This window comes from Hylaeus volcanicus, chromosome 8 (assembly GCF_026283585.1).
Source record: "Hylaeus volcanicus isolate JK05 chromosome 8, UHH_iyHylVolc1.0_haploid, whole genome shotgun sequence".
In the NCBI taxonomy this organism is placed as follows: Eukaryota; Metazoa; Arthropoda; class Insecta; order Hymenoptera; family Colletidae; genus Hylaeus; species Hylaeus volcanicus.
In genome coordinates, this window is record NC_071983.1 from 6,178,847 (window position 1) to 6,205,149 (window position 26,303).

Sequence of the window (26,303 nt, forward strand, 5' to 3'; positions counted from 1 at the left end):
GATTTATCCAACGAAAGTCAGAGTGAAACTTACTGGAACGAGTCCGGCACTTCGGGGAACACCGAACCTAGTTAATCGAATTATATTTCATTTAATTTCCTAACAATCTCTAATCGATTCTTCGTGATAGAATTCTGCCCCAATTTTATTCGAGCTAATCGAAATCATATTAGATTCAGGTGAAGCGCAAATTGCTCTCCGATATCGCGAAGATGAAATTCGTCATCTACCCCCAACAACCTGTCCAATAACTCGTGTTGACATTGTCCGACGTAATATCAACATTCCCATCGTCGTTTTCAGTTAATGGAGATTGCAAACGGACGTTCCCGTCGAAATTATCGGGAAAGTAACGGAACGTACGAAATAATCAACGCAACGGGTGAAATATATTCGAGGGAACGTTTGTCTTCTTTCTCCTATGTACATCAACGTTTATACAAATGACGTCTTGCTATCGATTAATTTATAAATACGACAAACATCGGGCATCCATTATCGTGTCGTTATCGTCTATCCGCGAGTCGCCAAGAACGGACTTTTCATCGACGATTCATGCGCGATAACGGAAGAACCACCGACTCGAGTAGTCGGAAAACTTCTCATCGTTTCGATCCTAGGCGATAAGGGAAACTCGTCGACGCTATTGTACCGTAATCTTCGTTCAACATTTTCTTGTAAAACAATTCCAATCGTACAAACAATTCAAATCGTAATCGTCGAAATACCGAACTACCGAATTACACAGTCGCGAGGGTTTCCTTGGAAAATATAATAACGATCGTCTCTCGATCGTCCAGGACGTGGAAAAATCGTCCTGCGGGGAATCTGCCTGTGATCGAAATCCTCGTAAGTGGTTTTACCAGCCGTCGAGTGAAAATATTCCGAAGGAGACACGGACAACAAACGAATGCAATCGTTCCGTGGAAATCGTTCCACAGATCCAGGTCGCGGATAAGTTGGACGTAACGCGTCGAAAAAGACTTTAAGGGGTTAGTCGCAGTCAGAAAAATGAAAACGGACACTTTCTTTTGTGTGTGTGTGTGTGTGTTGTTAAGGCATTAAATAATAATTTTTAATAATGAAATGTAAATATATTATAAAGTATGTCTTAAAAAACTATAAAGGAATTTTTGTTTCAAAAAAAAAAAAAAGGTTAATTCATTTCGTCATAACTGGTTTATCCGAAAGCAAAACTAAAGGTAGATTTAGAAAATATATTAGACTAACGGGTCCCTGATCGAAGGATTTTTTATTTTCTTATATACTTTTCTTTCTATTCTCTATTCAATCATTTAATTTTATAATGAAAATTGAACTTCAACTTCAAATGTACGTAATTTTGTTTTAAATTAATTTTCTCGAAAATCCTTCGATCAGGTACCCGTTTGTCTAATATATTCTCCAAATCTACCTTTATTTTTGTTTTCAAGTATACCAGTTTGAAGAGATCTTGCTCGCCGCAAACAAAGCGGCCGCCCGCACCATCGCCTGTTACGACGAAATGAATCAATTTTTTTTTGAAACAAAAATTTGTTAATAGTTCTTTAGTATATATTTTGTCATATATTTAAGTTCCATTAATAAAAGTTATTATTTAATACCTTAGAAAAAACACACAAGAAAGTGTCCGTTTTCATTTTCCTGACTGCGACCAACCCCTTAACGCGCCGTTAGATTCCGTTTTCCGGGGCGGTGGGAAAGGGTGGTTGTGTAAACTCGCCCCTCGATGCTCGCGTGGGTAGTGTACGTACAGGGCATTGATAGACGCACGCGTCGCGGTTGCGACACATTTCGATGCCGTGTATCGATTGCGGGACCTTGCCTGCTTGTCTCTGTTCTGTCGGTCAATATCGCAGCGATCGCCAACGTGCGCCTATGTAAAGAGATCTTAACGATCCGCACACGAGAAATACGTGCAGCCGACCGTGCACGTATTAGATTTTTAGATGTTTAGATTTTTCGTGTCGAACGTTGCCTGAAATTTTCGACGTTCGATAGAATCGATCGCGAGGGCTCGAATCGAGCTTTTCCATGCTACGCGTTTAAACTGATATCAGCGTAACGTGTGTCAGCGTTTTTCAGAGAATCGCACCACCGAGAATAGCAACGTCGGGTTTCGTCATGTTACGCCATTTACCATATTACTCGGTCGGACGATCAATTCGTGTCAACTCGAGAGATATTGGGTTGTCCGGAAAGTTCGTGGCGATTTTTAATAGGTGATGCAGGTCTGAATACGTCGAAATGGCTGAAAACAAATAACATGTATACGTACATCCCTTAAAAGGTGGAAAGGTTGTGGAACAAAATGGTACCTATGCAATTCAATAAATATATATTACGATTCAAATGTGCCTTTGAAGTTTTTTTTTAAAAATTGCCACGAACTTTCTGGACAACCTAATACCATCTCCAGAGTACGACATTTCGTTTCAATTTTCCTCGGTATTCGCGGAAACCAGTTGCTTTTGAACCGTTGCCAATTTCTGGAAGCCGTATCGCGAATATTGCCTTCGTTGTTGTCGCGCATGGCTCGACGTTCGACAGCGCGAACCTTGCATTTTATCGTGCTTTTAGCGTAATTACAATTTCCGATAAGCTCCGTCGCCGTAGTCCCGAACGTTCCAAGTAAACGAGGAACGACGCAAGTCCGAGCAACAACCGCATTTACATGAAATTGATCGCTCGTGAACGGTGTGCGTGTAATTCAATTACGCCGCACGCTATGGTAAAATAATTGAACGCACAGTTGCTACCTCCGCGTCTGCGAAGGTGCAACAACCAGCGCCGAAGCGCCCTGTGCGTTAATTGAATAATCGATTGATAGTTAACGCATCGAATGCAGTGGCCGGTGGTCAGTGGCGTTTCTGCGATGAATACACTTGCTGACGTTCGAATAACGTTTAGAATGCTGCAAAATAATATCGAGTTGTAGCTCGATTATTCAGTTAGAGCCAAACGAAAAAAGAATTAAGAAAGCAATTCATGTAGTTAATTGGAAGATCTGAACGAACAAGTTGAGCAGTATAAGCTTCCTCCTTGAGCTTCCTTTTCTTTCTGCTCCTCTTCTTGCAGTTCGGAATCTAGCAATTCGTGTAAATAATGTTTACCACCGTTCACTTCTACCGATCTCTACCTTCGTTTCATGCAATGGATTCTTTTTGATCCTTTGACCGCGGGACGATTTTTGCTAGGTGGTGTGAATTTTCAAAAAATATCAGCTTATAGGGAATAATAAGACGGAACTTTTTTATATTTACACTTTATTCGTGAGACGTACAGTTCCAGAAATAAAAATTAAAAACTTAAAAGAACTTTCCTCCCGATATCTCGTAGCGATCTGATCCCATTGCTGTTGTCTCAAAGAACAACAAAAGAAAAGTCGAACAATCGAATTCAAAAGAAAATATCAGCTTATAGGGGACGACGAGAGAAAACTATTTTATATTTACAGTTTATTCGTACGACGTTTCGTTTCGCCGATAAAAATTGGAAACTTCTACCCTTCCGAAAACCCTTCTCTCGAAATTCGATTATCGCGACGAACTTTTCAATTTTTATTTTCGAAACTAAGCGTCCTACGAACAAACTGTAAATATAAAAAAGTTTTGTCTCGTAGTCCCCTGTAAGCTGATATTTTTTAAAAATTAATTCAACGAGTATATCCATTTCTCTGAGTTAATCGGAAGATGCAAATAAGCAATTCGAGCAGCATAAGCTTTCTTCTTTTGGAATCTCGAGGAATATCTCTCTCTTGGAGCCTCGAAGATTCTCATTTAACGAGACACGGTAGCGGGTGGTGAATAAATCAAAAGTTTATCGGCCAATCACTCTTGGATCATCGGTCCGGTAATCAAACTCTCGTGAATCATTAACGGAGGCCGCAACGATTTTTCAACGGCACGAACCCGGGATGGAAAAGAACGAGATCATAAAACGAGTCGGTCAATCACGCGATTTTCCCTCGACGGACTCGCTTGGATCCGATTGATTGAACCTTCTCAATTATTGAGTCGCCGTGATAGGAGGTCAAATCACGATACAGGCGGACGATTACTCCGGTCGGGGCGTTCGATCGTGAAATAGAAGAATGTTACGATAGTTTCGTTTCTGTTTCCAGAACTGGCAGCATCGAGAGGCTGGTGGACGGTGACAAGAGGGTGATCGCGACGAAACACTTGCTTCCAGAGAACAACATAAATGTCGTCGTCAGGTAACGGAATCATAGACCATTCTAATTGCAACGGTCTTATATAGATTCTATCTTACAAGCCTTATATAGATAGAATTAGTCGCGTTCGTTATCACCCCGACGTTGCAGCTGTTGCGTTATTTTCCAGAGTTCGTCCACTTAACCGCAAGGAAGTCAAAGCTGGCGATGATATGGCCGTGCAGTTTCCTGGCGACGGCCAGATATACGTAAGCGACAAGGTTTGGTGGTTCGGTAGCTTTAAACTCTTGCATCCAGTAGTGATGCGTTCTTGAAGAAAGTACTCGAATCTCAACATTTTCCAAGATTTTACCAGAACGAACGAAACGTAGCTAATAATTAAATATGAAAAGAGCTTTTGACGCGATGACTTGAAAAAGTTGCACGAACTGATACAGCGTAAAAAACGCGCTTTCGGTTCGCCTTAATAAATAAATAGGAATCGTCGGAAGCACGATATCGAATGTTCACCGTTAAAATCTCTGCGAATAAATTGTTATAGTGCGACGGATTTCCCAGCAGCGCCGACAAGAAGGGTAAACTGTTTTCGTACAATGTCGTTTTCGAGCCCACGGCCAGCCAGGAAGACATACTGCAATTTTCCGGCGTCAAGAAGCTCATCGAAATGGCGGTGGAGGGGTTCAACTGCACCGCGTTCTGCTACGGGCAAACCGGAAGCGGGAAAACTCACACCCTCACGGGACCTCCGGAAATGGTGCGTCGAAAACAGTAAAGTAAACCCGGTGACCCTGCGGAACGTTTCCTTTCAATTTTTTAAACACTCTCAATCGGAAGTTTTAAGCTTCTTTTCCCGGTACTTTTTCCCCCTAAACGTTTTCAAATAGTTCATTCGTAACAACCAGAGGGTACAACATATTATGTATTAAAGCGCCTGGTCGCGTTGAAGGCCGATATTAATATGCGTAGATAAGATAATGACATGTCGAGATAATGACGCGAGAACAAGACGTTCGTGGCTCGTACCTACGAAATATTTTCGTATGTTCGAGAGCGAGGGAAGCAAAACAAAAGTTTAGCACCGGTTCCTGACAAGTCGGAGACCGAGGGGGAAAAAATCGTTACGCCCACGAGTTGAAAAATGGAGCAAATCGTGATTGTAGTTTACGTAACTCCTAGGGGCATCGATAGCGGTTTAAAAATTCGACAAAAATATGCATTTCGAAGTTTAATGCGCAGTTTAAGTATCGGGCGAAAAGAAAAGTTACCCTGGTAACCTTTTATTAAAAAAACAAACAAAAATGGATTTCTATCTAAAGTGGACATAATTAGTTTTTCGGTAAATTTCCAATTTCGGTAAAAATTGGGGAAATTGGTGGAAAACGAGCTTTTCCCCCTCGGTCTTCGGTTTCGATCCGCTCGCGCCATTGCAACTTTGTGCATCTGCATCTCGCATCTGCATCTTGCATCTCTACGTCGCGTTGTGTTTGTTTGTATTCGTTTCTTGCTACTATATTTCGTGTATATTTTTCTTTCGCGACAGTTAGATGGAATGAAACATTACTCAGAGGATAACGGTCTGGTCTTCCGGTCTTTCGTCTACCTATTCAAGCTCCTGCAGGAACGCCAACAGTGCAACTTTGTGCTGAGGGCCTCGTTCCTCGAGATCTACAACGAGAAGGTGATGGTCGAACGAATTATCTAGAATGTACGCTCCGGTGATGACCGACAGTCGAATAATAGAAACAACTGTGGTCGTAACGATCGTTGGATCGTCGTTTTAGAGCGCGTTCTTTGACCGCAGGTAATAGATCTGTTGAATCCTGGCACATCGAGAAAACCTTTGATGGTCCGATGGAGCAAAAAGACGCGGGGTTTCTTCGTGGAGAATCTTTTCACCGTCGAGTGCGAGGAGCTTGATGACCTTCTGGCGGTTCTCGAAGAAGGTACCTCGTTATCGATCTTCGCCTTTGCACCTGGACAGATGGACTTTAACCCCTTTTAATCGACTCCCCTCCCTGCGCGCAACAACTCATTTTCACAGCGCCAGAGAAAGCCTCGCAATAATTTCAGTTCTAATTATAGAATTCAATTTATCGGTTCTTTTTCTTCGGTCTGTGGTACTCGGAAGGATGTTCGAAGAAAGGAACTTTGAGAGTAGTCGAAACGTTACTCTCAACTACGCGAAACTACTCTGTACAAAAGATTCGTAGCTGACACGAACGACGGAATATATATCGTTACGATTAGCACATTCACGACGGCGCGGCGATGCACGCCATCTGATAGACACGCGAGCGCGAGCCACCGGTGGTACACGCCGGCGTGGACGTGTTAAATACAAGAAAGCGGTGGATAGCTGCGTGTCAATGTCAGAGGATATCGACTGAAATTAATTTCTGTTTAGGGCTGAGAAACAGATCTGTCGGCGCGCACAACATGAACGAACAATCCAGCAGGAGTCACAGCATCCTCACCGTTAGCATTACTTCGGAGCAACAAGTGAGTAAAGCCGATTGAAAATCGTTCGTCGCGCGAGCCAGGGAGATGTAGCTTACGATACGATTTACGTCGACAGATGGACAACAATGTGTTCATTTCGAAACAAGGGAAAATCAATTTCGTCGATTTGGCGGGCAGCGAGATGACGAAGAAGACGCAAAGCGAGGGGAAAACCTTGGAGGAAGCGAATAATATCAACAAAAGCCTCATGGTTCTGGGTACGATCATTGTAAACCATTAACCCTTTATTTACTGGCGGGACTTACAAGTCCCTTCGATTTTCTCACGGTACGAAATCTATCGCGACTCTCGAGTCCACTTTTATGAAGTTCGTTTTTAATCGTTGGATGGGAGCACAAGCTTTTTTTTTCTTTTCGAGGCTCGTCAGAGACGACTCTATAAGATGACAGTGAAAGATGAAACTTGAGATTTATTCGAAGCCTAGGGTCTTGCCCATCACTGGATGACACAAGACCAATACGGACGTCTTGATATTAACAAACTTTTTAGAAATTCAGTAAATAAAGGATTAAGAAGAAGACCAAAAACCTACCCATGCTCGATTTCAGTTTATATATTCCCTTGGCGTTGTAAGGGGAGAGTGTATGGAATCGTTTTTAAGAATTCTGCTAATATGGTTAAACTGCGACGGATCGGTTCCACGGAATCGAATTACGTTTAACGTTACGAGTCGGAAACTTTACAGCGTCAATTATGTAGAAGCTATCGTAAGGATCGATTGTCTCAGTCGTTCACTAGCGAATCGATAGGGCACGAGCTTTTCCCACGACGTGAACGTCTTTGAGACGATCGATCAACGAACGAGATACCACGAATTACGTAGAAACGAACCTCTGAAATGTTATAAAATTGATCGAACTTCTCTCGCGAAGGAGATCGATTAACGCGCTTACGAAGTCGCTTTTTATTCCGCGAAGGCTACTGCATATCTTCTCTGAGCGATGGAAAACGCAAGGGCGGACATATTCCTTATCGGGACAGCAAACTGACGAAACTCTTGGCGGACAGTCTGGCAGGCAACGGCGTTACGTTAATGGTAAATCGAGCTACAATTCATATAACACTTTCTTTCTCACGGCGAAGTAAACGGAGTTACCGTAACTACTTCGCGGAACTTTTAGATTGCGTGCGTTTCGCCGGCGCGATCGAACGCGAGCGAAACGTTGAACACTTTGAGGTACGCCGCGAGAGTGAAGAAGATACGGACGAAGCCGATCGTGGTGATGGTGAGTGGAGAGAGACTTTTTTTAAAAGAAGATTAAACGAATCGAGGAGAATATAAAAAAAAAGAATTAATAAATCTAATCGTCCAGGATCCACGAGAAGCTTTGATTCTCAGTTTGAAACGAGAAGTGGGAGCTCTACAGACCGAGAACGAGCATCTGAAGGCGGCCCTGAATTTCAGCGGCGACGATCAAGACATAGTTCGCAGCGAATCCAAAGGTAACCTGGAATAGATGATAGATACGTCAGAAAATAATCTCTAGAATTATCTATTAACGATTCGACGATGAACACAGCCGAGAGCAAAGTGCACTCGACGCCGCCGTCCGTGGACCTGGACAAGTTGTCCGAGATGGAGCAACCGGAATTGAGTCAACTGATCCGCTCCTATATCACGGAGAACGAGGCCCTTCGCCGTGAGAACGCGGAACTGTACGCCACCAGGGAGCAAGTGATACGGGACCAGGAACTCGTATGCAGAGAGAACGAGAGGTTGCTGAAGAAGCTCGAGGACGTTAACTCGTAAGCACGATACTCTCTGAGTTACACGACAGTCGATATTTCATTAATCCCGTAGGGTCTCTTACCGCAGAGTGTGCTGCCGGTCGCCGATCATACCCGCCAGGCCTACCTACTCGGCGGAGGTTCTAAACGAGAGCAACATAGAAAACGCTCCCGGCGCAACGAACGTTTGGACCAACCCTAACGTGGAACCGACTCCCCTCTCGAGCGTACGTAAAGATGTTTGAAATAGAATCGCGAAAAGACTGTCGACGAACCAATGGATAACCAGTTTTCATCGTAACTTCGATTGTACAGGATCTGATCAGGCGCGGACTGTACAGATCCGCGAGCAACATGCCTGAGAAAATTCAAAAGGAATTGGACAAACGGAGAATCGTTGGCAGCTACAATAACGTAGCCGAGGCTTACAAAGACAAGAGCCAGCACCGCCGACACAATTCATGGGACAATGGAAACGGCGTAACGAGAATGAGCCCGGATCAAACGATGTCACCGGTGCACGTTAATCAGTAAGTTACGCGCGATAAATCAATATTCCAGGCCGATAAAGCGAACAGTCTCCTGTATCGTTCGATGCGATAACGTTTCCCGGATATCTGCAACCGATTTGTAAGGAAACGATTCTTGGGTACACATTGTGGTCTAGAAGTCGGCTGGGTGTTGAACAGCGAGCTACAATAGATCTACCTGTACGACCTGAAATAATACCGAACGGTTAATCACTTGTAAACACTGTCGCTAAAGCCATTACCGTCTGTCGTCCAATGATTTTTATAATTACTCGTTGTATCTCATTAACCACTTAGCTTCCAATGTCGTATCCGAGACGCGTCAGAGACGTTGTAGATATAAAATTTCATTGAGAAGATATTCTTAAGTATCTGTTTATTTAGAAATTAAAACAAGAATGTTATTAATGCATCATTCACTTTGAGACAAGAAATCATTCTTGTTCGATAACCGATTATAATTATCCAAATTATCCATATCCAAATATTTTGCAATGTAAAGTTAATTGTACGTTACACGTGTATACAAATCATAGGACGTACGCGATTTGCACAACTTGAAACGCTCAGCCAAACCGTGTACGTCCCGACTTGTGACCGACCTTGTTATTGTTTACGGCACGCGCTATTGGAAATTAAATCGTAAGCCAAAGGGTCAATCGTCGCAAAGCAAAGATACTTGCAGCTAATTATGAAACAAAAATAGTCGACGCAATTTTGAGAATAGGTGAAATACCTAATTTCATGGTTCGCTTTCATCAAAATCAAATGATTAATCACCGTGGAACGGGCCACCAGCGAACTTCTGTCCGCAATGTGTTAAGGTAGCTGACGCGGATGTCGCTATTCTATGAATTAATTGAAGAACCACGTGGTACTAGGTACAAGAAAACGGGTATGCGTCGCACCTCGACAGTCCCAGAGGAAAGGAAGCCCTCGGAAACCAACGATCTTCTGGGCGAACCGGTTCAACCGACCGATCACTCGTTCAACGAATCCCCAGACTCGATCCTCAGCGGTCCCCTGGAGATTACGAACTCCGCTCCGGACACGGCGGAATCCGAGGCCCCTACGGCGCCTTTTCCGGGGTTGTCGCCATTTGGGACACCGGACACGGAAGACGCGGTCCTATCGAGGAGTCCGTCCAAGGAAAAGGAGGACGAGTCAACGCAAAGAGCGTTCGGGAGTCCGGTCCCGATCGACGAAGACCACCCACTTTGAACACCCAACTTGACTCGCGTATGATAGCCCGTGATACGCTACCGGCGCGTTGCCTTAGGTCAGGTCTACCGTCGGTCGGTGAACAGTATGGTCATTGAATCATAGTTGGATCGAGCTAAACCCTCTATCGTATAGATCTTATTTTATCTTTGAAAAAAAGAAGCTACTTCTCGGTTGTCTATATTCATGAATTAATTACCTAGTCAAACAACGAGCGACTGAAACTGCAGAGCTATTAGATACCGCGTATGAAAACGTCGTGCACAAATTTTGGAAAAATATCCTCGATTAATTTAACGGGAATGAAATAAGTAGAGGATCGACGCGTTGACTGTCGTCGCTCGGACATGGGTCACTTGTGAGAGGACTAAATAATTACGAAAATAATTATGAGAATGATAAATATGATTTGTTGGAAATATTTCAGTGGATTCACTGTCGTCTTATTTATATCTGTGAGTGATATGCTTTTACTTCGCTGATTAGGAATTTAATTACGAGAATATCTTAAAGGAAATTTGTGTTGTTTTCTACCAAAAAAAAAAGAAAAGAAAAGAAAGAACGTATAAACGTGTTACGTTCGCAACCGCTTAACGTTAAAAGTGATTATGCAGTCGATCGTTTAATTATATTATACGTGTGGCACATCCAGAATTTCGTAGCCTGATGGATTTAACGGATTTAGCGTGGCAGTCAACGTGTTGATTGGCCGCACAAGGCCGTTTCTCCCAGTGCGAGTCTTTTGAACCATGACTCCTGCTTTTATGTTATACTGGCTTGTCTGAGATAGAGAGCGTGAACCTTTAGATTTGCATAATAGCTGAAGCGATGAGATCGGTTGTAAAACGGTAGGGTGACGTTAATCGATGACTTCAAGTTACCAATTGATTTTATCCTTTACCTTTTACCTTAGTTCGTTCTAGGTTGTTAAATTGTTATACGAAAACTCGAGATATTCTTTTGACTCGTTTGACCTCAACGTGAAATATGGGAAAATGTTCCTTTTAATATAATTTCATAATATTATCACCCTGTACATACACCCTGTATCGTTAAACATTGAATTCCAGTTTTTGTTTACTAGCGGGCAGGTCTGTCGCAATTGTCTAGTACAAAAACAGAAACGGTTTAACTTCGAAGAAGTTAAACGTTAATCGTAACGTGTAATACGTGGATATAAACAGCACTGAAAACGGGAGACAGACAAGTATTATGTTTTCAAAGACCGTATGATGATATCGTGACTACGACACAACAAAGAAACGTAGTATGAGTAGTCGAAGAAACGTATCCATGTAGAGTATATAATTGTGTGTGAGATTAGGCGTGAATTCCAATGGTCATGGTCAAATTATCGAATTCTACCTCCGTGTAGTCTAGCATAAGATTTTATTCGTACAGAATGCTTTGCAACGATGTGGACCAATTTATGTGGAATAAAGTATATATTTGATTGTTTTATCGATCATCATTTTTTGAGGCCTATCTTACTACATAATTACTCCGAAAGTCTTAAGTTCATTATGGAGCGTCTTTAACGATAGCGTGGCTCGGTACAAAAGGAAGCATTCAAAACATAGAAGAAAGGACAGAACATTGTCTTTCGCCACACACCGATAAGAAAACTCTATAAAAAGACAATGTGACCCATTGTGCTCGTTATCGATACAACATGAACGATTCTGCAATTGCGTGCCAATAATTTGCCAGCGACGCGTGCATAATTCATTAGATAAGCATCTTGCCACGTCATATAAGCAAGAACAGGAGAATTGATAGATTAGCGCGATCGTGGTATTTTGACCATTGATATTTATTCTTTCCTACAGAGGGCGTCCGTACAGGGTAAAATATCTACTTGTAGAACAATCGGAAGCGAATTCCTAATTCGTATTGGGCCGCGTCATCTCAACCACGATCGGTACAGATGCGAAACAACCAATCGTCTTTACCTCTTCGTCAACCTCTTTGTCCGATTCGCTTGTTTCGTGACCCAATCGACGCGCGGAATTCAAACGCGAGATTCACAATGCGAGCCCTAGTCAACGATGTAACGGCGAAGAAACAAAAACTAAAGATAAAACAAAATTCGAGCGTGTAAATGTCCGTGTCGTGTCTCTGTTTCGGTCTGCTGTGACCCGAATATCGAAAGAAGAGGGTCGTTCGAGGGTTCGAAAGATCCGTGTTCCGTGTTCGCAGAAAGCATTCTCGCTGTTTTACCGACCGGCGGAAATCCACCGTCGCCACAGTATCGAGGAAGCATCGACGACACCTACGATCGCTGGTGGTGCGAGTGCGAGAGAGCAGCAACAGACCGGATGATAGAATGAGAATCATTCTTGGATGGATAGTGGTATCGCGGTAGAGTGAGGTTTCGGTCTAGAAAGGGTAGACTGGAAGCTGAGAAGAAGAGAGAGGCGCGGCGAGAAAGAGAGAGCGGGCGCGTGTGGCAAGGTCGGTGTGGCGTGAGGTGAAGTTTACGGACTTTATTAAAGTGCAGTCGGCCGGGTTGAAAAAAACAATCGACGGACATAATACGGCGCCCCGTGAAGTCCGATGTCTAGTGCTGAGGTGGTGGAGAGCTCCGTTGACCCCCCAGCCAAGAAGCGACGCGTTGCTGCCACCACGGGAGGAGCCGACGACTCGACGACGATCGCAGACATGGCGAAAAATGGCTCGACGTCCCGGGCTCCCGCCGAAATCGACGAAGGTCTATACTCCAGGCAGCTTTACGTCCTCGGCCATGACGCTATGCGTCGCATGGCATCCTCAGATGTCCTGATATCCGGCCTCGGTGGTCTCGGCGTCGAAATCGCCAAGAACGTCATCCTCGGCGGCGTCAAGTCCGTTACCTTACACGATGACGCGCTGTGCCAGATCGCGGACCTCGGTTCGCAGTTCTATCTGAAAGAGACAGACATAGGTAAGCGCCTTCGAAAACCGCGAAATCGCGGACACACGTGAGCGCTCTTAATGGGCACGGGCTTCTTCTCGAATTGACGTCAGGATTTCAATGGCCACGATCGATTAGGATACTTCGGTGATATAATCGATCGTCGCGCCGATTGATGTCTGGAAAGATATTGTTTTCGAATTTACTGCCGATCGGAAAGTTTTCCATCGTCATTCTTAAACGCTCGGAGCAATTAAGTCAGATAATTTTGAAATAGACAATGTAGGACCCTTTAAGTTTCGAACTTAACCATAATTTTGATATCCGATAGTACAGAAAGAATTGTAATGTACTTGTATTCCAAGTTTACAGAGTCGTGCCTTCAAGTGTTTAGGTTTAAGCGGTCTACGAGACTAGAAATCGCATTACAATCACAATTGATCGCAATGATCATAAGTCTTTGATAATATTTAAGCACCGTGTAAGTAAATATAAGGAAACTGAATGTTTTTTATTTTCTTTCCAGGTAAAAATCGAGCTGCTGCATGTTGTCAGCGCTTGTCCGAATTGAATAATTATGTCCCCACCCGTCACCATTCTGGACCTTTAACCGATTCATACATTAAAAAGTTTAAGGTCGTCATTCTGACGGAAACTCCATTGAAGGAGCAATTGCGCATCTCTGAAATTACCCACGCAAATGATATAGCACTTATTATAGCAGATACCAGAGGCTTATTCTCTCAAGTATTCTGCGATTTTGGGGAATCGTTCACAGTAGTCGATACTAACGGCGAACCACCGGTAAGCGCGATGGTTGCTAGCATCTCTCAAGATGCCGAGGGCGTCGTTACATGTTTGGATGACACGCGTCATGGCATGGAGGATGGTGACTATGTCACGTTTTCTGAAGTGCAAGGAATGACAGAGTTGAATGGTTGCGAACCAATCAAGATAAAAGTTCTCGGCCCGTACACTTTCAGCATCGGCGATACATCTAAATATTCCGAATACATACGCGGTGGCGTCGTAACGCAAGTAAAAATGCCAAAGATCCTACGTTTTTCTTCTTTGGCAGAGGCTTTAAAGAAGCCCGAGTTCCAAATTACAGATTTTGGAAAGTTTGATTATCCGGAGCAGATGCATTTGGCTTTCATGGTGTTGCACCGTTACGCGGAAACAAAAGGCAGATTACCTAAGCCATGGAATCAAGAGGACGCAGATGAATTTTTAGCTCTAGCTAAAGCTGTAAAAGAAGAGATAGGCAGTGAAACTGAAATCAATACAGAACTGTTTGATATATTTGCAAAGATATCTTCTGGTAATTTAAATCCAATGAATGCTACCATTGGAGGAATTGTAGCTCAGGAAGCTATGAAAGCTTGTTCTGGAAAATTCCATCCTATATATCAGTGGTTGTACTTTGATGCTATCGAGTGTTTACCTGCAGATCGCTCTGAACTTACAGAAGAAGATTGTTGTCCCACTGGATCGCGTTATGATTCACAAATCGCCGTTTTCGGCCGTAAATTCCAGTCAAAGATTGGAAATCTAAAATACTTTGTCGTAGGAGCAGGAGCTATTGGTTGTGAATTGCTCAAGAACTTCGCAATGTTAGGTGTTGGTGCTCAGAATGGTAGCGTCACGATCACTGACATGGATTTGATAGAAAAATCTAACTTGAACAGACAATTCTTATTCCGGCCATCCGATGTTCAACAATCAAAATCATCAACAGCGGCTAGAGTTATAAAAGGCATGAATCCAGAGATGAAAGTAATTGCTCACGAAAACAGAGTTTGTCCCGAAACAGAAAAGATATATAACGATGACTTCTTCGAGGTCTTGGACGGAGTCGCAAATGCTTTAGATAACGTTAATGCTCGTATTTATATGGATCGTCGTTGTGTGTATTATAGAAAACCTCTCTTGGAATCTGGTACTTTAGGTACAAAGGGCAATACTCAAGTTGTTGTTCCATTCTTAACCGAATCTTACAGCTCGTCTCAGGATCCGCCAGAGAAAAGTATACCGATTTGCACGTTGAAAAACTTCCCCAATGCCATAGAACATACTCTACAATGGGCCAGAGATAACTTCGAAGGTTTATTCCGTCAGGCCGCGGAGAATGCCGCTCAATATATATCTGATCCACAGTTCGTAGACAGAACGCTAAAACTGCCCGGAGTTCAGCCTTTGGAAGTGTTAGAATCCGTTAAAATAGCACTGGTCGACGAGAGACCAAAGGGCTTCGCAGATTGCGTCGCTTGGGCTCGTTGTCATTGGCAGGAGCAGTATAGCAATCAGATTAGACAACTTCTATTCAACTTCCCACCTGATCAAGTAACATCCAGTGGTCAACCATTCTGGTCTGGACCTAAACGATGCCCCGATCCGCTCACGTTCGACGTTAACGATCCATTGCATTTAGATTACATCGTAGCTGCTGCTAACTTGAAAGCAAAAGTCTACGGTATTCCCATAAACAGAAACCGGGAGGAAATTGCTAGGATCGTGAGTACCGTAAAAGTACCAGAATTCACGCCAAAGTCTGGAGTGAAAATCGCCGAGACGGACTCAATGGTTCAAGTATTAAATGGAAGCGGGAACATCGACCACGAGAGACTCACTCAGTTACAAGAAGAATTGCCGAAGATCGACGAACTCAATGGTCTAGTGATTTATCCGCAAGAATTCGAAAAGGACGACGATTCTAATTTCCATATAGACTTCATCGTGGCTGCTTCAAATCTCCGTGCTACTAACTACAAAATTCCACCTGCTGATAGACATAAGAGCAAACTCATCGCTGGTAAAATCATACCAGCAATCGCTACTACCACCTCAGTGGTGGCTGGTTTAGTATGTCTTGAATTGATCAAGCTAACTCGTGGCGTCAGAGATTTGTCCATCTACAAGAACGGTTTCATTAATCTGGCTCTACCGTTCTTCGGGTTCTCCGAACCTATCGCTGCGCCGAAATTGAAATATTACGACACAGAGTGGACTCTGTGGGACCGGTTTGAAGTTAAGGGAGAATTGACGCTCAAAGAATTCTTGGATTACTTCAAAGAACATCACAATCTGGAGGTCACTATGTTGTCTCAAGGTGTCTGCATGCTTCACTCGTTCTTCATGGCAAAACCTAAATGCCAGGAACGTATGGGTCTCCTAATGACAGAGGTGGTGAAGAAGGTGTCGAAGAAGAAGCTGGAACCCCATGTACGCGCGCTGGTATTCGAACTCTGCTGTAATGATTCTGATGGTAACGATGTAGAAGTACCGTATGTTCGTTACACCTTGCCCTGAAGCTCGATGGAATCACCGGATAATGAGAGATGTCTACTTAACTGACTTAGCCGTAGTAATTTCTACAAATTTCTATTTTACAATACGGTACAGGAGAATATTAATCTTTGTCTATGTAAGGCTCTCAAAGTAAAGATTCATTTTTATCGCCAATGCTTTGTAGCATTTATAGGAAGCGAGCACGACGGGATCCACTGAGTTTATCTTACTATGATCTCCCTTTTACTAAAAGTCAACTTCGAGGCTGTTATGTAACCATTTCTTTTTTATCCTACTCCCCCTATGATCCTTTAATTCGTTTGATACACGTTGCTAAATATATTTCGTCTGCCTTCCGATCAGCAGTGTTTCTCGAAAACAACAAGAACTAAATAATTCGAACTGTCGATAAAAAGATAAGCGGATACAAATTTGTACAAGAGAATATCTGCGCTATACTGTTTTTGAAATGTTAACAAAAAAAAAAAAAAAAGAAGAAGAATAAGATAACGAAGCTGCGAAAGAATTTTAAACCGTGTTGGATCATAAGGGAATTGTCATGGTAAGAATTTTCTTAGGGCTCACTCTTCACGATTTTATGTATAGAATCGAATGTAAATTACTGGATGATAACTCAATGATCCTTAGACGAATAACGCTAGCACAGTTAAAATAGACCATAGATAAACGTGAGAATAATGAGCGCAAATATATCTTGCCTCCGTCGAATTTTCGTTTTTTTTTTCTATTTACACTTTGTATTATCAGATGTGCGTAAAGCAAAACAAAAAAAAATATATAAGTTACGAATTTTTGTTCACCCTATTTTTGCCTCTCGCTGTCAGAGTCGATATTTTAAGACTTTATATAACCGATACGTTATCAACAATCATAATTTGTCCGCTTTATTTTTCGTACACCGAATGAACTATTGGCTAAGGCTGGTTGTTGTTACAAAGGATGCTGCATTTAAATTTGTAACACGATTTGAAAGAAGCTTAAATAAAAAAAAGAGTTGCACACTTTAGACCAAGGAATACAAAAACAAAAAAAAAAGGAAGATATTTTGTTAATTTTAGAATAATGCGGATATTTATTGTATTATTTTATCAATAGATAATAAATAGATGTGTTTGGATTTCAAGAGACATGAGAAATATAGTAACGAAAAATATGATGCGTTGTTTTCTATGTACGTATACCCTGCCATTCATTTAATTTAAAACGAAATAGAACATTCTCGAGTTATTCCAAAAGCTATGAACTCGATAAGCATGCGCAAGTTACAAATTTACTAAATATTTCAACTCGTTTATTGTACGTAGTAACAAATTGCCGTGTATGTTTAAATTTCAATATGTCCACCATTACGGTGGAAAATATGTGCGGGAAAAATTGTTCCCCAGGGACGCGTACAGGTTAGAAACGGCGCGAAAATGGCACAACGTAGCATAACGTGAGTAAAGCAATGGAAAATTGTAATTAAATTATTGTTGACTTCGTCATATTAGATTCTGAACTATACACATGCTGTGACACCTTTTTCATTTCTTTTTGTTATTAATCGCAGGTCATTTTTCGCAAGGACTTCCGTAAAGAAAGATAGCGATGATACGAGTAATTCAAGGTATGTTATTTAATTCTTTGTTATTTCATCAGATTTTGCAATTATGTTCAGACTTGTGGTCTGCGCGCGAGTGATTGTATTCAACAACTATTGGCATTCGGTATTTGTACGTAAAGTGTCTCGAATAAACAATGCTTGGTGCTCGATTGTAAACAATATTTTTAATTGGACAATTGCTAACAGCAAAGTTATCGACGACGGAGAACCAGAAAGCTTCGGTAGTGCTAAACGAAAAAGAGAAGACGATGGGGACAATAATAATGAATCTTCCAGGTAAGTAAGTGGAATTGAATAGCAGTCTTAAACTACTATGAGTAATAATATGAGGTATGCTGTTTTAGTATTTTGAAAATTAAATGTCCATATATTTTTGATGTTATGCATTTCTTTATGATAACATTGTTGCAGTTCTCCACCTGCAAAGAAACCAGAAAAGAAATCCTCAAAGGAAAAGACAACACAAAAGACTCCTCCATCGGCGAAAAAGGCAAATGGTAAAATGGGTATACAAATGATTGTTTTAGTACTGTAATACATTGTAGATTTTTATTATTGTAAAAATGTTTAAGGGAAAACACCTAAAATTGTGTTGTCGCCTGGATTAACTAAGCAAAATGAAAAAAGAAAGACAAAATCCCCGAATAGTGTTTCTAAGAAAAAGAAGAAGACTGACAAAATACAGGATGTTGTTGAGAAAGGGACATCAGAAAAAGAAGCAAACATTGAGGATCAAATAGAGGATGATCCAGGGTTGGAAGATACAAAGCAGTCAAACTCCCCTAAATCTGAATCATCAAAATTTTCTGACGAGTCCAATAATAAAATAAATTCAAAAAAAGTTAATAAGAAGGTTGTGAAAAAAAGATTACGGATAACAGCGCCTGTCGATGACTCCAGTGATGAAGATGGTCATTTACCAGTAAAAGTATGTTCATTCATTGTACAATTGTATAATATAATGGTAATTTAATATTTTAATACATCAATCAACAGATACCAGACAATCCAGAAAACTTAGATATTAGTGAAAAAAAAGATAGTCCTAAAAAATCAGTCATCAATGGGGAAAAAAATAGTTCAAGTAAAGAAAAAAAGGAATTTGATGAGAAAGTTCAGGACACTTCTGAATGTAGTCAAGAAACTATTGATAAAAAACAAGAAGACAATGAAGAAAAACCTGTTAAAAAAATAAATAATTTTTTTGGTAAGCTCTTCATCTCCATATTTTTGTAAAATAAAACTCTATCAATGAAATTTATGTTTTCTAGCACCAAAACAAAAGGAAACTACAAAAGATAACAAAGCAGATAAGAAGAACCCTGGAAGTCATTCATACAATCCAAGTACTTCCAAGTATCATCCGATAAATGACGCATTTTGGAAACAGGGTGAAAAGTATGTTTTGTATCTTTTTTATACAATCTGTCTACTGTACCGATATATTATTTCGTGATTTCTGTATAGAGTACCATATATCGCGCTGACGCGTACATTGGAGCTAATCGAAGAAACCAGCGCTCGATTGAAAATAATAGAAATTTTATCCAATTACCTTCGTTCAGTCATAGTTTTAAGTCCAAATGATTTACTTCCAAGCATATATTTATGTTTAAATCAGTTAGCACCCGCTTACGAAGGTAAGTATTTGTCAAAATTTATTTGTCCAAACTAGATATGCATACGAGATGTTGTTGCAGGAATTGAGTTGGGTGTGGCGGACACGAACCTTATGAAAGCTATAGCACAATGTACTGGCAGAACATTAGCTCAAATAAAAGCCGACGTACAACAAGTTGGAGACTTGGGCATTGTGGCTGAAGGAAGTCGTTCCAATCAAAGAACGATGTTTCAACCACCACCGCTAACAGTATCAACCGTATACACTAAATTAAAGGAGATAGCACAAATGACTGGTTCCGCGGTATAACATTAATGTCAATATAAATAAGTATATCGTGATTACATAGATGGTACATGTGACATTTATTTACAGTCTTTAGCCAAGAAACTGGATAAAATTCAAACACTTTTCATAGCATGCCGTTTTACGGAAGCCAGATATTTAATTAGATCTTTAGCTGGTAAGCTTCGAATCGGTCTAGCGGAGCAATCTGTGTTACAAGTAAGTACACCCATGCTATGTATGGTTACAATTACCTAACAAACGACACATTACAGGCTTTAGCTTTAGCGTGTACAATGACTCCACCAGAACAGGGCTCTTCGTCAGAAATGTTAGATGCAAGCAAAACAATGTCGAGTGACTCCTTTAAGCAGAAGTACGACGAAACTGCGCTTATTCTTAAAACAACGTATTGGTAAGGTATTTTTTTGGTATAGTTACCTAAATTAACTTTTTAACACATTCACAGTGAGACATTTCTTTTTTCTAGCCAGTGTCCAAATTACGATAAGATAATTCCCGTTTTGTTGAAAGAGGGGATCAAAGAGTTACCAAGCAAATGTAAAATTACACCTGGTATACCCATGAAACCTATGTTGGCACATCCCACTAAAGGTGTACAGGAAGTATTAACGCGTTTCGAAGGATTGAAGTTTACTTGCGAGTGGAAGTATGATGGAGAAAGAGCACAGGTTCATTTTTTTCGGTCATTACATTAAGTGTCATCGAAAATAAATCGTAGTGTAATAATATTTAAATATTTTGTAGATTCATTTTGCTGAAAATGGCGACATTAGTATTTATAGTAGGAATCAGGAGAACAATACTAGCAAATATCCCGATATTATAAGGCGAGTTAAAAATACAAGAGGGGAAAATGTTCAAAGTTGTATCCTCGACTGCGAAGCGGTTGCTTGGGATAATGAGAAAAAACAAATACTTCCGTTTCAAATACTCAGTACGAGAAAGCGCAAGGTAGTACGACTTTTACAAAAAGTTCGTAGTGTCGAATTAATTCGGTCGTTTGAAATACCATTTTTAATTACAGGATGCAAATGAAGCAGATATAAAGGTCCAAGTGTGTGTATTTATGTTTGATTTACTATATTTAAATGGCGAATCGTTAGTACAAGAGCCGTTCATAAAACGTCGCGAGCTATTGAAAGAAAACTTTAAAGAAGCGGAAGGAGAATGGAAATTTGCAACTAGTTTAGATACTTCGACCATGGAGGAGGTGCAAGATTTCTTAGATGAATCAGTTAAAGGTTAGGTTGTTTGTTTTTGCCGGTTTAGATGTAAACAAGTTCTAGAAAAGTCATAGTAATGGTTAAACAGGTAATTGCGAGGGTCTTATGGTGAAAACGTTAGAACGAGATGCAACGTACGAAATTGCTAAGCGATCGCGAAATTGGTTAAAGCTGAAGAAAGATTACTTGGATGGTGTGGGTGATACATTAGACCTAGTTGTTATAGGAGGATACATAGGGAAAGGAAAACGAACAGGTACTTACGGAGGATTTCTCTTGGCGTGTTATGATCAAGAAAACGAAGAATATCAGAGCATCTGTAAGGTGAATATCGCAAACTTTATAATAAATTCAATGTTCTTTGAAATATGATATTGGTGTTAATATCATGTTATTTTTTATTTTATTTTTTAATTAGATTGGTACTGGATTCAGCGAAGAGGATCTTCAAAAACATACTGAATTCTTTAAAGAATATATAATACCGCAAACCAAGTCATACTATCGTTATGACACATCCCACGAACCTGATCACTGGTTCGAACCTGTCCAAGTTTGGGAGGTTAAATGTGCGGACTTGTCCCTGTCACCTGTTCATAGAGCAGCTAGTGGTATTATCGACCCTGAAAAGGGTATATCTTTGCGATTCCCACGATTCATTCGTATTCGCGACGATAAAACTAATGAAGAGGCCACGTCTGCGCAACAAGTAGCGTCTATGTACAGCAGTCAAGAGCAGATAAAAAATCAAACCACAGGAGCAAAAAATACGACAGAGGAAGACTTTTATTAGACGTAACTCTAAATAGAACATATTTTTTTACACATAAAATATAAAAGACATCTGATGATATGTTCGCAGTGAAATGTTAGAATTTGATAAGTCTTATAAATGTATGTACGTATAATTATTAAATTTTTGTATGAATGAATGTTCACTTTCTAAGAAATTTGTATTAAAGAATGATATTAAATGATTATGTTAAGTATACTTTATTGTCTGTTTATTGTTCTTACTAGACTATTAGTCCTTAGTGTAAGTGACGCTCATTTGGCAATAGATTTCTACATCTAGATTACTTGCCTTGCGTTTCATGGACCAATGTATAGTATCGCCACGTCGCGGACAAAAGAACGAACTAATTTTGGAACCTTCGATCAGTCACCCTCGACCAATTACTCTTTATTTGTCATAAATACACAATTAATACGATTTTTTGCTTTATAACACTACAATATATTAGCCAATATGTTAAATTTATCATTTTTATGAATAGTTATTTAATATAGCAACAATCATTGACCCTTTCGATAGTGGTGCCATCGGTGGGGAAACGCCCAAGCTTGTAGTAAACTTAGTTTCTATTCTTGACACTAGATGACGCAAAGCAATGTCGGTAAAAATGTAGGGTTACACACATTTATCGATTTTTACATGTACAGTTCTTCACACATGTTTCATACTTCACATTGATAATTGTTTGTAATTGGCTATTGCGTTTGAACGTAGCGGATTTTAATTACGTTTTCTTTTATCACGTAGTTTATTTTTCCGTTAGTTGCAATTATAGAAACTAAGTTTACTACAAGCTTGAGCGTTTCCACACCGATGGCGCCACTATCGAAAGGGTCGATAATTGTTGCTATATTAAATAACTATTCATAAAAATGATAAATTTAACATATTGACTAATATATTGTACTGTTATAAAGCAAAAAATCGTATTAATTGTGTATTTATGACAAAAATAAGCATTATTGTTTGAAACATATCTGTGGCGCCATCTTATAGATATAATGGGAACTATTTTCACTACAAACTTGGGCGTTTTGCCACCGATGGCGCCACCGGTACTCGGTAAAAAAAAAATATTCAAAAACATGATAAATTGGCATATTCACACACCCGCTAATTATTGTATTACTTCATACACTGGTTATTTAATTTTATTTCAAGTTAATTGTAATGAAGAAGGACGGGGTGGTACAATTTTCAATTCTGTATACTACGATTAAAAAATATTTGTCTATTGCGTTTGTCGTGGACTGTTTTATTTGCAGCTTAATCGTACAGTATTCAAATGATGTCAGAGGCGTTTAATAATTCCGATTCCTTATCTTCTTCCATGGGATTCAATTTACTGGCAGAACCAGGAGAATTTAATTTCGTCTGTTCGGGTGTTAATCGAATCGTTGTGCCATGTCGGCTGTAGTCTTCGATTTCCCCGATCGGTCTTTCAATCTCTTCCTCCATGTCCCTTCCACATTTGTTCTATGTTTTAATATAACAAACTTCAATCAACGAACGCTGTCTTGTCGTAATTAATCCAAATCGACGCTTATTTTACCTGGATGACCTTGACGAACTCTTCCCGAAATTCTGTACTACAGGAAAAATATATAACAACGTATACGGCGTAATTACAAAGCTCTGCGGCAGCTGCGTACGCTCGAAATAAATGGTAACCAACATCCCTGGTCTCGCAACCGTGATACAATAATGGAACAAGGATCGATGGTATCATCGTCACCATAAAGCACACAGCCATAACCGACATCAGCGTAGCTAGGTGCTGTTCTTCTCTGGAAAATGATTTAAGCGCGATAAGAAGAGTGATTACCCAAGTACATGCAACGGCTATTCGCGTACAACAGGGTTGAGCGTTATTCGGGTAATTATTTCGTCACCTATTATTCGGAGAAAACTTTCCCTCGTTATTCGCACATTTCAAGGGCACCGAGTCTTTCTTTTACGAGATACTATATCTTTGTTTCGGTAACCCAAGAGTCGTAGAAGAGCAAAATATACTTTATACATATACAGAGTCTGTGATTCGGCTAAGGAGGGTGCTCGAAATTTACACCTTCGGTTTATCAACTGAATCTTTGACCCTGACAGATCTTTAACACGTTGAACGCCGCGTCACCCACGTACGGGTGACGGAGCTTTTCGCTAAGGAACTTCGACAAATGATTTCAAGGGCTGAGTGTTGATGAAAACTGATCTGGATAGAATTCGTAAATTTCGATGAGAATACAAAAATGAGTAACACGACAAATGTTAGATTCTACAGTTTCTAATTGTCTCGAGAGAAAATTTTAGTTCTGTAAACATTTCCATGTGGATACAGTCAACGTGTCAATACAAATTACTTAACTTAGCTACAATTCCAAGATTAAATACAAGTTGGAAACCAAGTGAAATACAAAGAAAAAAAAAGTAGAGGAACGCGTAAATGGATCGAACAAGCGACGGTTTAAAATTTCACACCACTCGAGCACTTCCCGAGGGCAACTCGCTATATTTACATCCGAGGAGTGTACGCTACCTGTACCCTCTGTTGCAACGGGTGAGCAAAGACGCCTCGGGAACGTTCGCTGTACGATATTTCTCCGAGACCAATTGAAATTCCTTTTTCTTTGCGTTCAAGTGGAGAAACCTTCTGACAACGACCGTGTTCAACAGCAGAAGGATCATCGTCGGACAGAGGCGCGTCACGATCTCCATGATCCAGATGTAACCGTGCCAGAGCCCGTTTCCCGTAACAGAAGTATTCTCGCGCAATACGAAGAGAACACCTGTGCTACCTTGCTGCTCGTGTACCATTCTCGTTCCAGTCAGCGGGGCGGTTACCTGCGCAACGATTGTAATCGGAATTACCAACGACGATTAATTAAATATTATAATAAAATAAATAAGACGTTACATTGAACAAATTGCATACCGCGAAACCGAGAATGAACGAGCACAGAATGGAAGAGCGAACGTTTTTGCGCGCGTTCCTGCCACGGATACGAGCTGGGAAAAAGATGAAGATGTATCGATCCACGATTAAGCAGGCCATTATCAAAACGCTCGCAGTGGAGAAGGTATTAACAGCGACTAGTTCCAAATGGGCGTGATAGAATACAGATGGATAGTTGTTCTTCATCCCGTGGCCCAGTCTGACAACTGAAACGAGACACTTTTCGTTAACGACGAACCGGTTCAACAAATTTCAACTTTTTCTAGGCTCTGCGATATCATTCGCGCGTTCTAAATTAAACGTTTGCACTCGAGGCCTTCTTTTCTGGTATCTTTTAGCAACTCGAGATGTTTCTTAGCATTCTATCGGCATGAATCCTAAGCTGTCGAGATTTTAGAACAAGATCACCTTTACCTTACCGACAATCATTGTATTGATACGTCGAGCTCCATAGAAATTCAATCTAAAGAAACATTAGGTATCGTAGATTTGCTGCGTGAAACCTAATGGTGAAGTTAATAAATTACAATTTTACGCAGTTTTTTTTTTGGAAATTGATCGGTGTACGAATACTTTCTAAACCTACTGTACGTGTTTAGGACGATGAATGCTACAAGGATCACCTAGTGGATATTACAGAACAAAATTCGTGTCGGACAGTGTGGTTTGCATGGAACCCCAGCGGAGGGTAGCTACTTCCCAGGACTACGTATCTAATTTAAGACGAGTAACTGTTTAATTAATTCGATTCGGATTATTCGTATCTGTTTGTAAATGTATGTTCCAGGACGTACGTATCGGTATCCAAGACACCAGGACCCCGATGTGAGCCAGTGCGAGTCCTCTGAGATACAAATACGCTATTCCACGGAACGCTGGCGTCGACAGCACCGCGAGCACCAAGATATTGCCGAACATACCGCTGGCGACGACTGTCGGGATCACTATTCTGTAAATAATTCTCAGCGAAGGCGTAGTCACCTGGAGAACGTTTTCGTTCCCGTCGACGACGCCGTTCCACGTAGAGTTTCCGTTCTCGCAGGACAAAAGCGTTCTGAGAACAATGTTTGATCCGCTACAGTTTACGCGAAACGAGTTTATTACGCTGGCCGGATCGAATCTTCCCAACGCGAATATTAAAAATATTTCCTGGGACAAAGAATGATGTACCTTGGACAAACAAGCGACACGTTTACACTGCTTTATTTTTTTTATCTTTATCTGCATAACTTGTACGTCTTTTTTATTTATAAATTACGAACAGTTTATATACCCGTAAACGAGCCCGGGTCGAAAACATCCTCCGTTTAGCCGATGAATAAAACATGTAGCTTGTTTGGTCGCGTCGTTTTTACTTAAAATTCCAGGAACTTTATGCGTCTCTCTCTCTCTCTCTCTCTCTCTCTCTCTCTCTCTCTCTCTCTCT

The 26,303-nt window shown here is 40.8% G+C and overlaps 4 protein-coding genes across 8 annotated transcripts in view; 3 read left to right on the top strand and 1 right to left on the bottom strand.

Moving 5' to 3' along the window:
• The window catches only part of LOC128881207 (kinesin-like protein KIF12), a 35,550-nt gene extending 23,916 nt beyond the window's left edge, over positions 1-11,634 (top strand). The window contains exons 1-15 of one of the 2 annotated variants that reach the window (XM_054132004.1): positions 815-849; positions 4,124-4,216; positions 4,344-4,422; positions 4,716-4,928; positions 5,715-5,852; positions 5,976-6,117; positions 6,579-6,673; positions 6,750-6,891; positions 7,612-7,730; positions 7,816-7,920; positions 8,008-8,137; positions 8,215-8,440; positions 8,496-8,649; positions 8,738-8,952; positions 9,834-11,634. In XM_054132004.1, coding sequence (XP_053987979.1) covers positions 4,387-4,422; positions 4,716-4,928; positions 5,715-5,852; positions 5,976-6,117; positions 6,579-6,673; positions 6,750-6,891; positions 7,612-7,730; positions 7,816-7,920; positions 8,008-8,137; positions 8,215-8,440; positions 8,496-8,649; positions 8,738-8,952; positions 9,834-10,173 — 2,055 coding nt within the window. In that variant the 5' untranslated portion in view covers positions 815-849; positions 4,124-4,216; positions 4,344-4,386 and the 3' untranslated portion in view covers positions 10,174-11,634. Of the gene's footprint in view, positions 1-814; positions 850-4,123; positions 4,217-4,343; positions 4,423-4,715; positions 4,929-5,714; positions 5,853-5,975; positions 6,118-6,578; positions 6,674-6,749; positions 6,892-7,611; positions 7,731-7,815; positions 7,921-8,007; positions 8,138-8,214; positions 8,441-8,495; positions 8,650-8,737; positions 8,953-9,833 lie in introns of those variants that run through there. The other variant, XM_054132003.1, reaches the window with a different exon arrangement.
• An 824-nt stretch (positions 11,635-12,458) lies between these two features.
• Positions 12,459-17,528, top strand: LOC128881204 (ubiquitin-like modifier-activating enzyme 1). Its single transcript, XM_054131999.1, has 2 exons — positions 12,459-13,096; positions 13,593-17,528. The coding sequence occupies exons 1-2, from the start codon at positions 12,730-12,732 to the stop codon at positions 16,373-16,375; spliced, it is 3,150 nt and encodes a 1,049-aa protein (XP_053987974.1). The 5' UTR covers positions 12,459-12,729; the 3' UTR covers positions 16,376-17,528.
• A 118-nt stretch (positions 17,529-17,646) lies between these two features.
• Positions 17,647-22,122, top strand: LOC128881206 (DNA ligase 1). Of its 3 annotated transcripts, XM_054132001.1 has the most exons (16): positions 17,647-17,810; positions 17,925-17,981; positions 18,165-18,254; positions 18,390-18,475; positions 18,551-18,906; positions 18,975-19,185; positions 19,250-19,376; positions 19,446-19,618; positions 19,679-19,902; positions 19,975-20,103; positions 20,160-20,299; positions 20,375-20,576; positions 20,653-20,859; positions 20,933-21,149; positions 21,220-21,455; positions 21,550-22,122. In XM_054132001.1, the coding sequence occupies exons 1-16, from the start codon at positions 17,791-17,793 to the stop codon at positions 21,922-21,924; spliced, it is 2,850 nt and encodes a 949-aa protein (XP_053987976.1). In that variant the 5' UTR covers positions 17,647-17,790; the 3' UTR covers positions 21,925-22,122. The 3 variants fall into 3 exon arrangements, with proteins under 3 accessions (XP_053987976.1, XP_053987975.1, XP_053987977.1); XM_054132000.1 differs by lacking the exons at positions 17,647-17,810; positions 17,925-17,981 and having other exon boundaries at positions 17,988-18,254; XM_054132002.1 differs by lacking the exons at positions 17,647-17,810; positions 17,925-17,981 and having other exon boundaries at positions 18,189-18,308.
• A 1,019-nt stretch (positions 22,123-23,141) lies between these two features.
• LOC128881534 (probable G-protein coupled receptor B0563.6) overlaps positions 23,142-26,303 on the bottom strand; it is a 3,395-nt gene continuing 233 nt past the window's right edge. The window contains exons 2-6 of one of the 2 annotated variants that reach the window (XM_054132669.1): positions 25,672-25,931; positions 24,857-25,083; positions 24,461-24,765; positions 23,480-23,714; positions 23,142-23,403 (exon numbers count right to left, since the gene is read on the bottom strand). In XM_054132669.1, coding sequence (XP_053988644.1) covers positions 23,209-23,403; positions 23,480-23,714; positions 24,461-24,765; positions 24,857-25,083; positions 25,672-25,931 — 1,222 coding nt within the window. In that variant the 3' untranslated portion in view covers positions 23,142-23,208. Of the gene's footprint in view, positions 23,404-23,479; positions 23,715-24,460; positions 24,766-24,856; positions 25,084-25,671; positions 26,293-26,303 lie in introns of those variants that run through there. The other variant, XM_054132668.1, reaches the window with a different exon arrangement.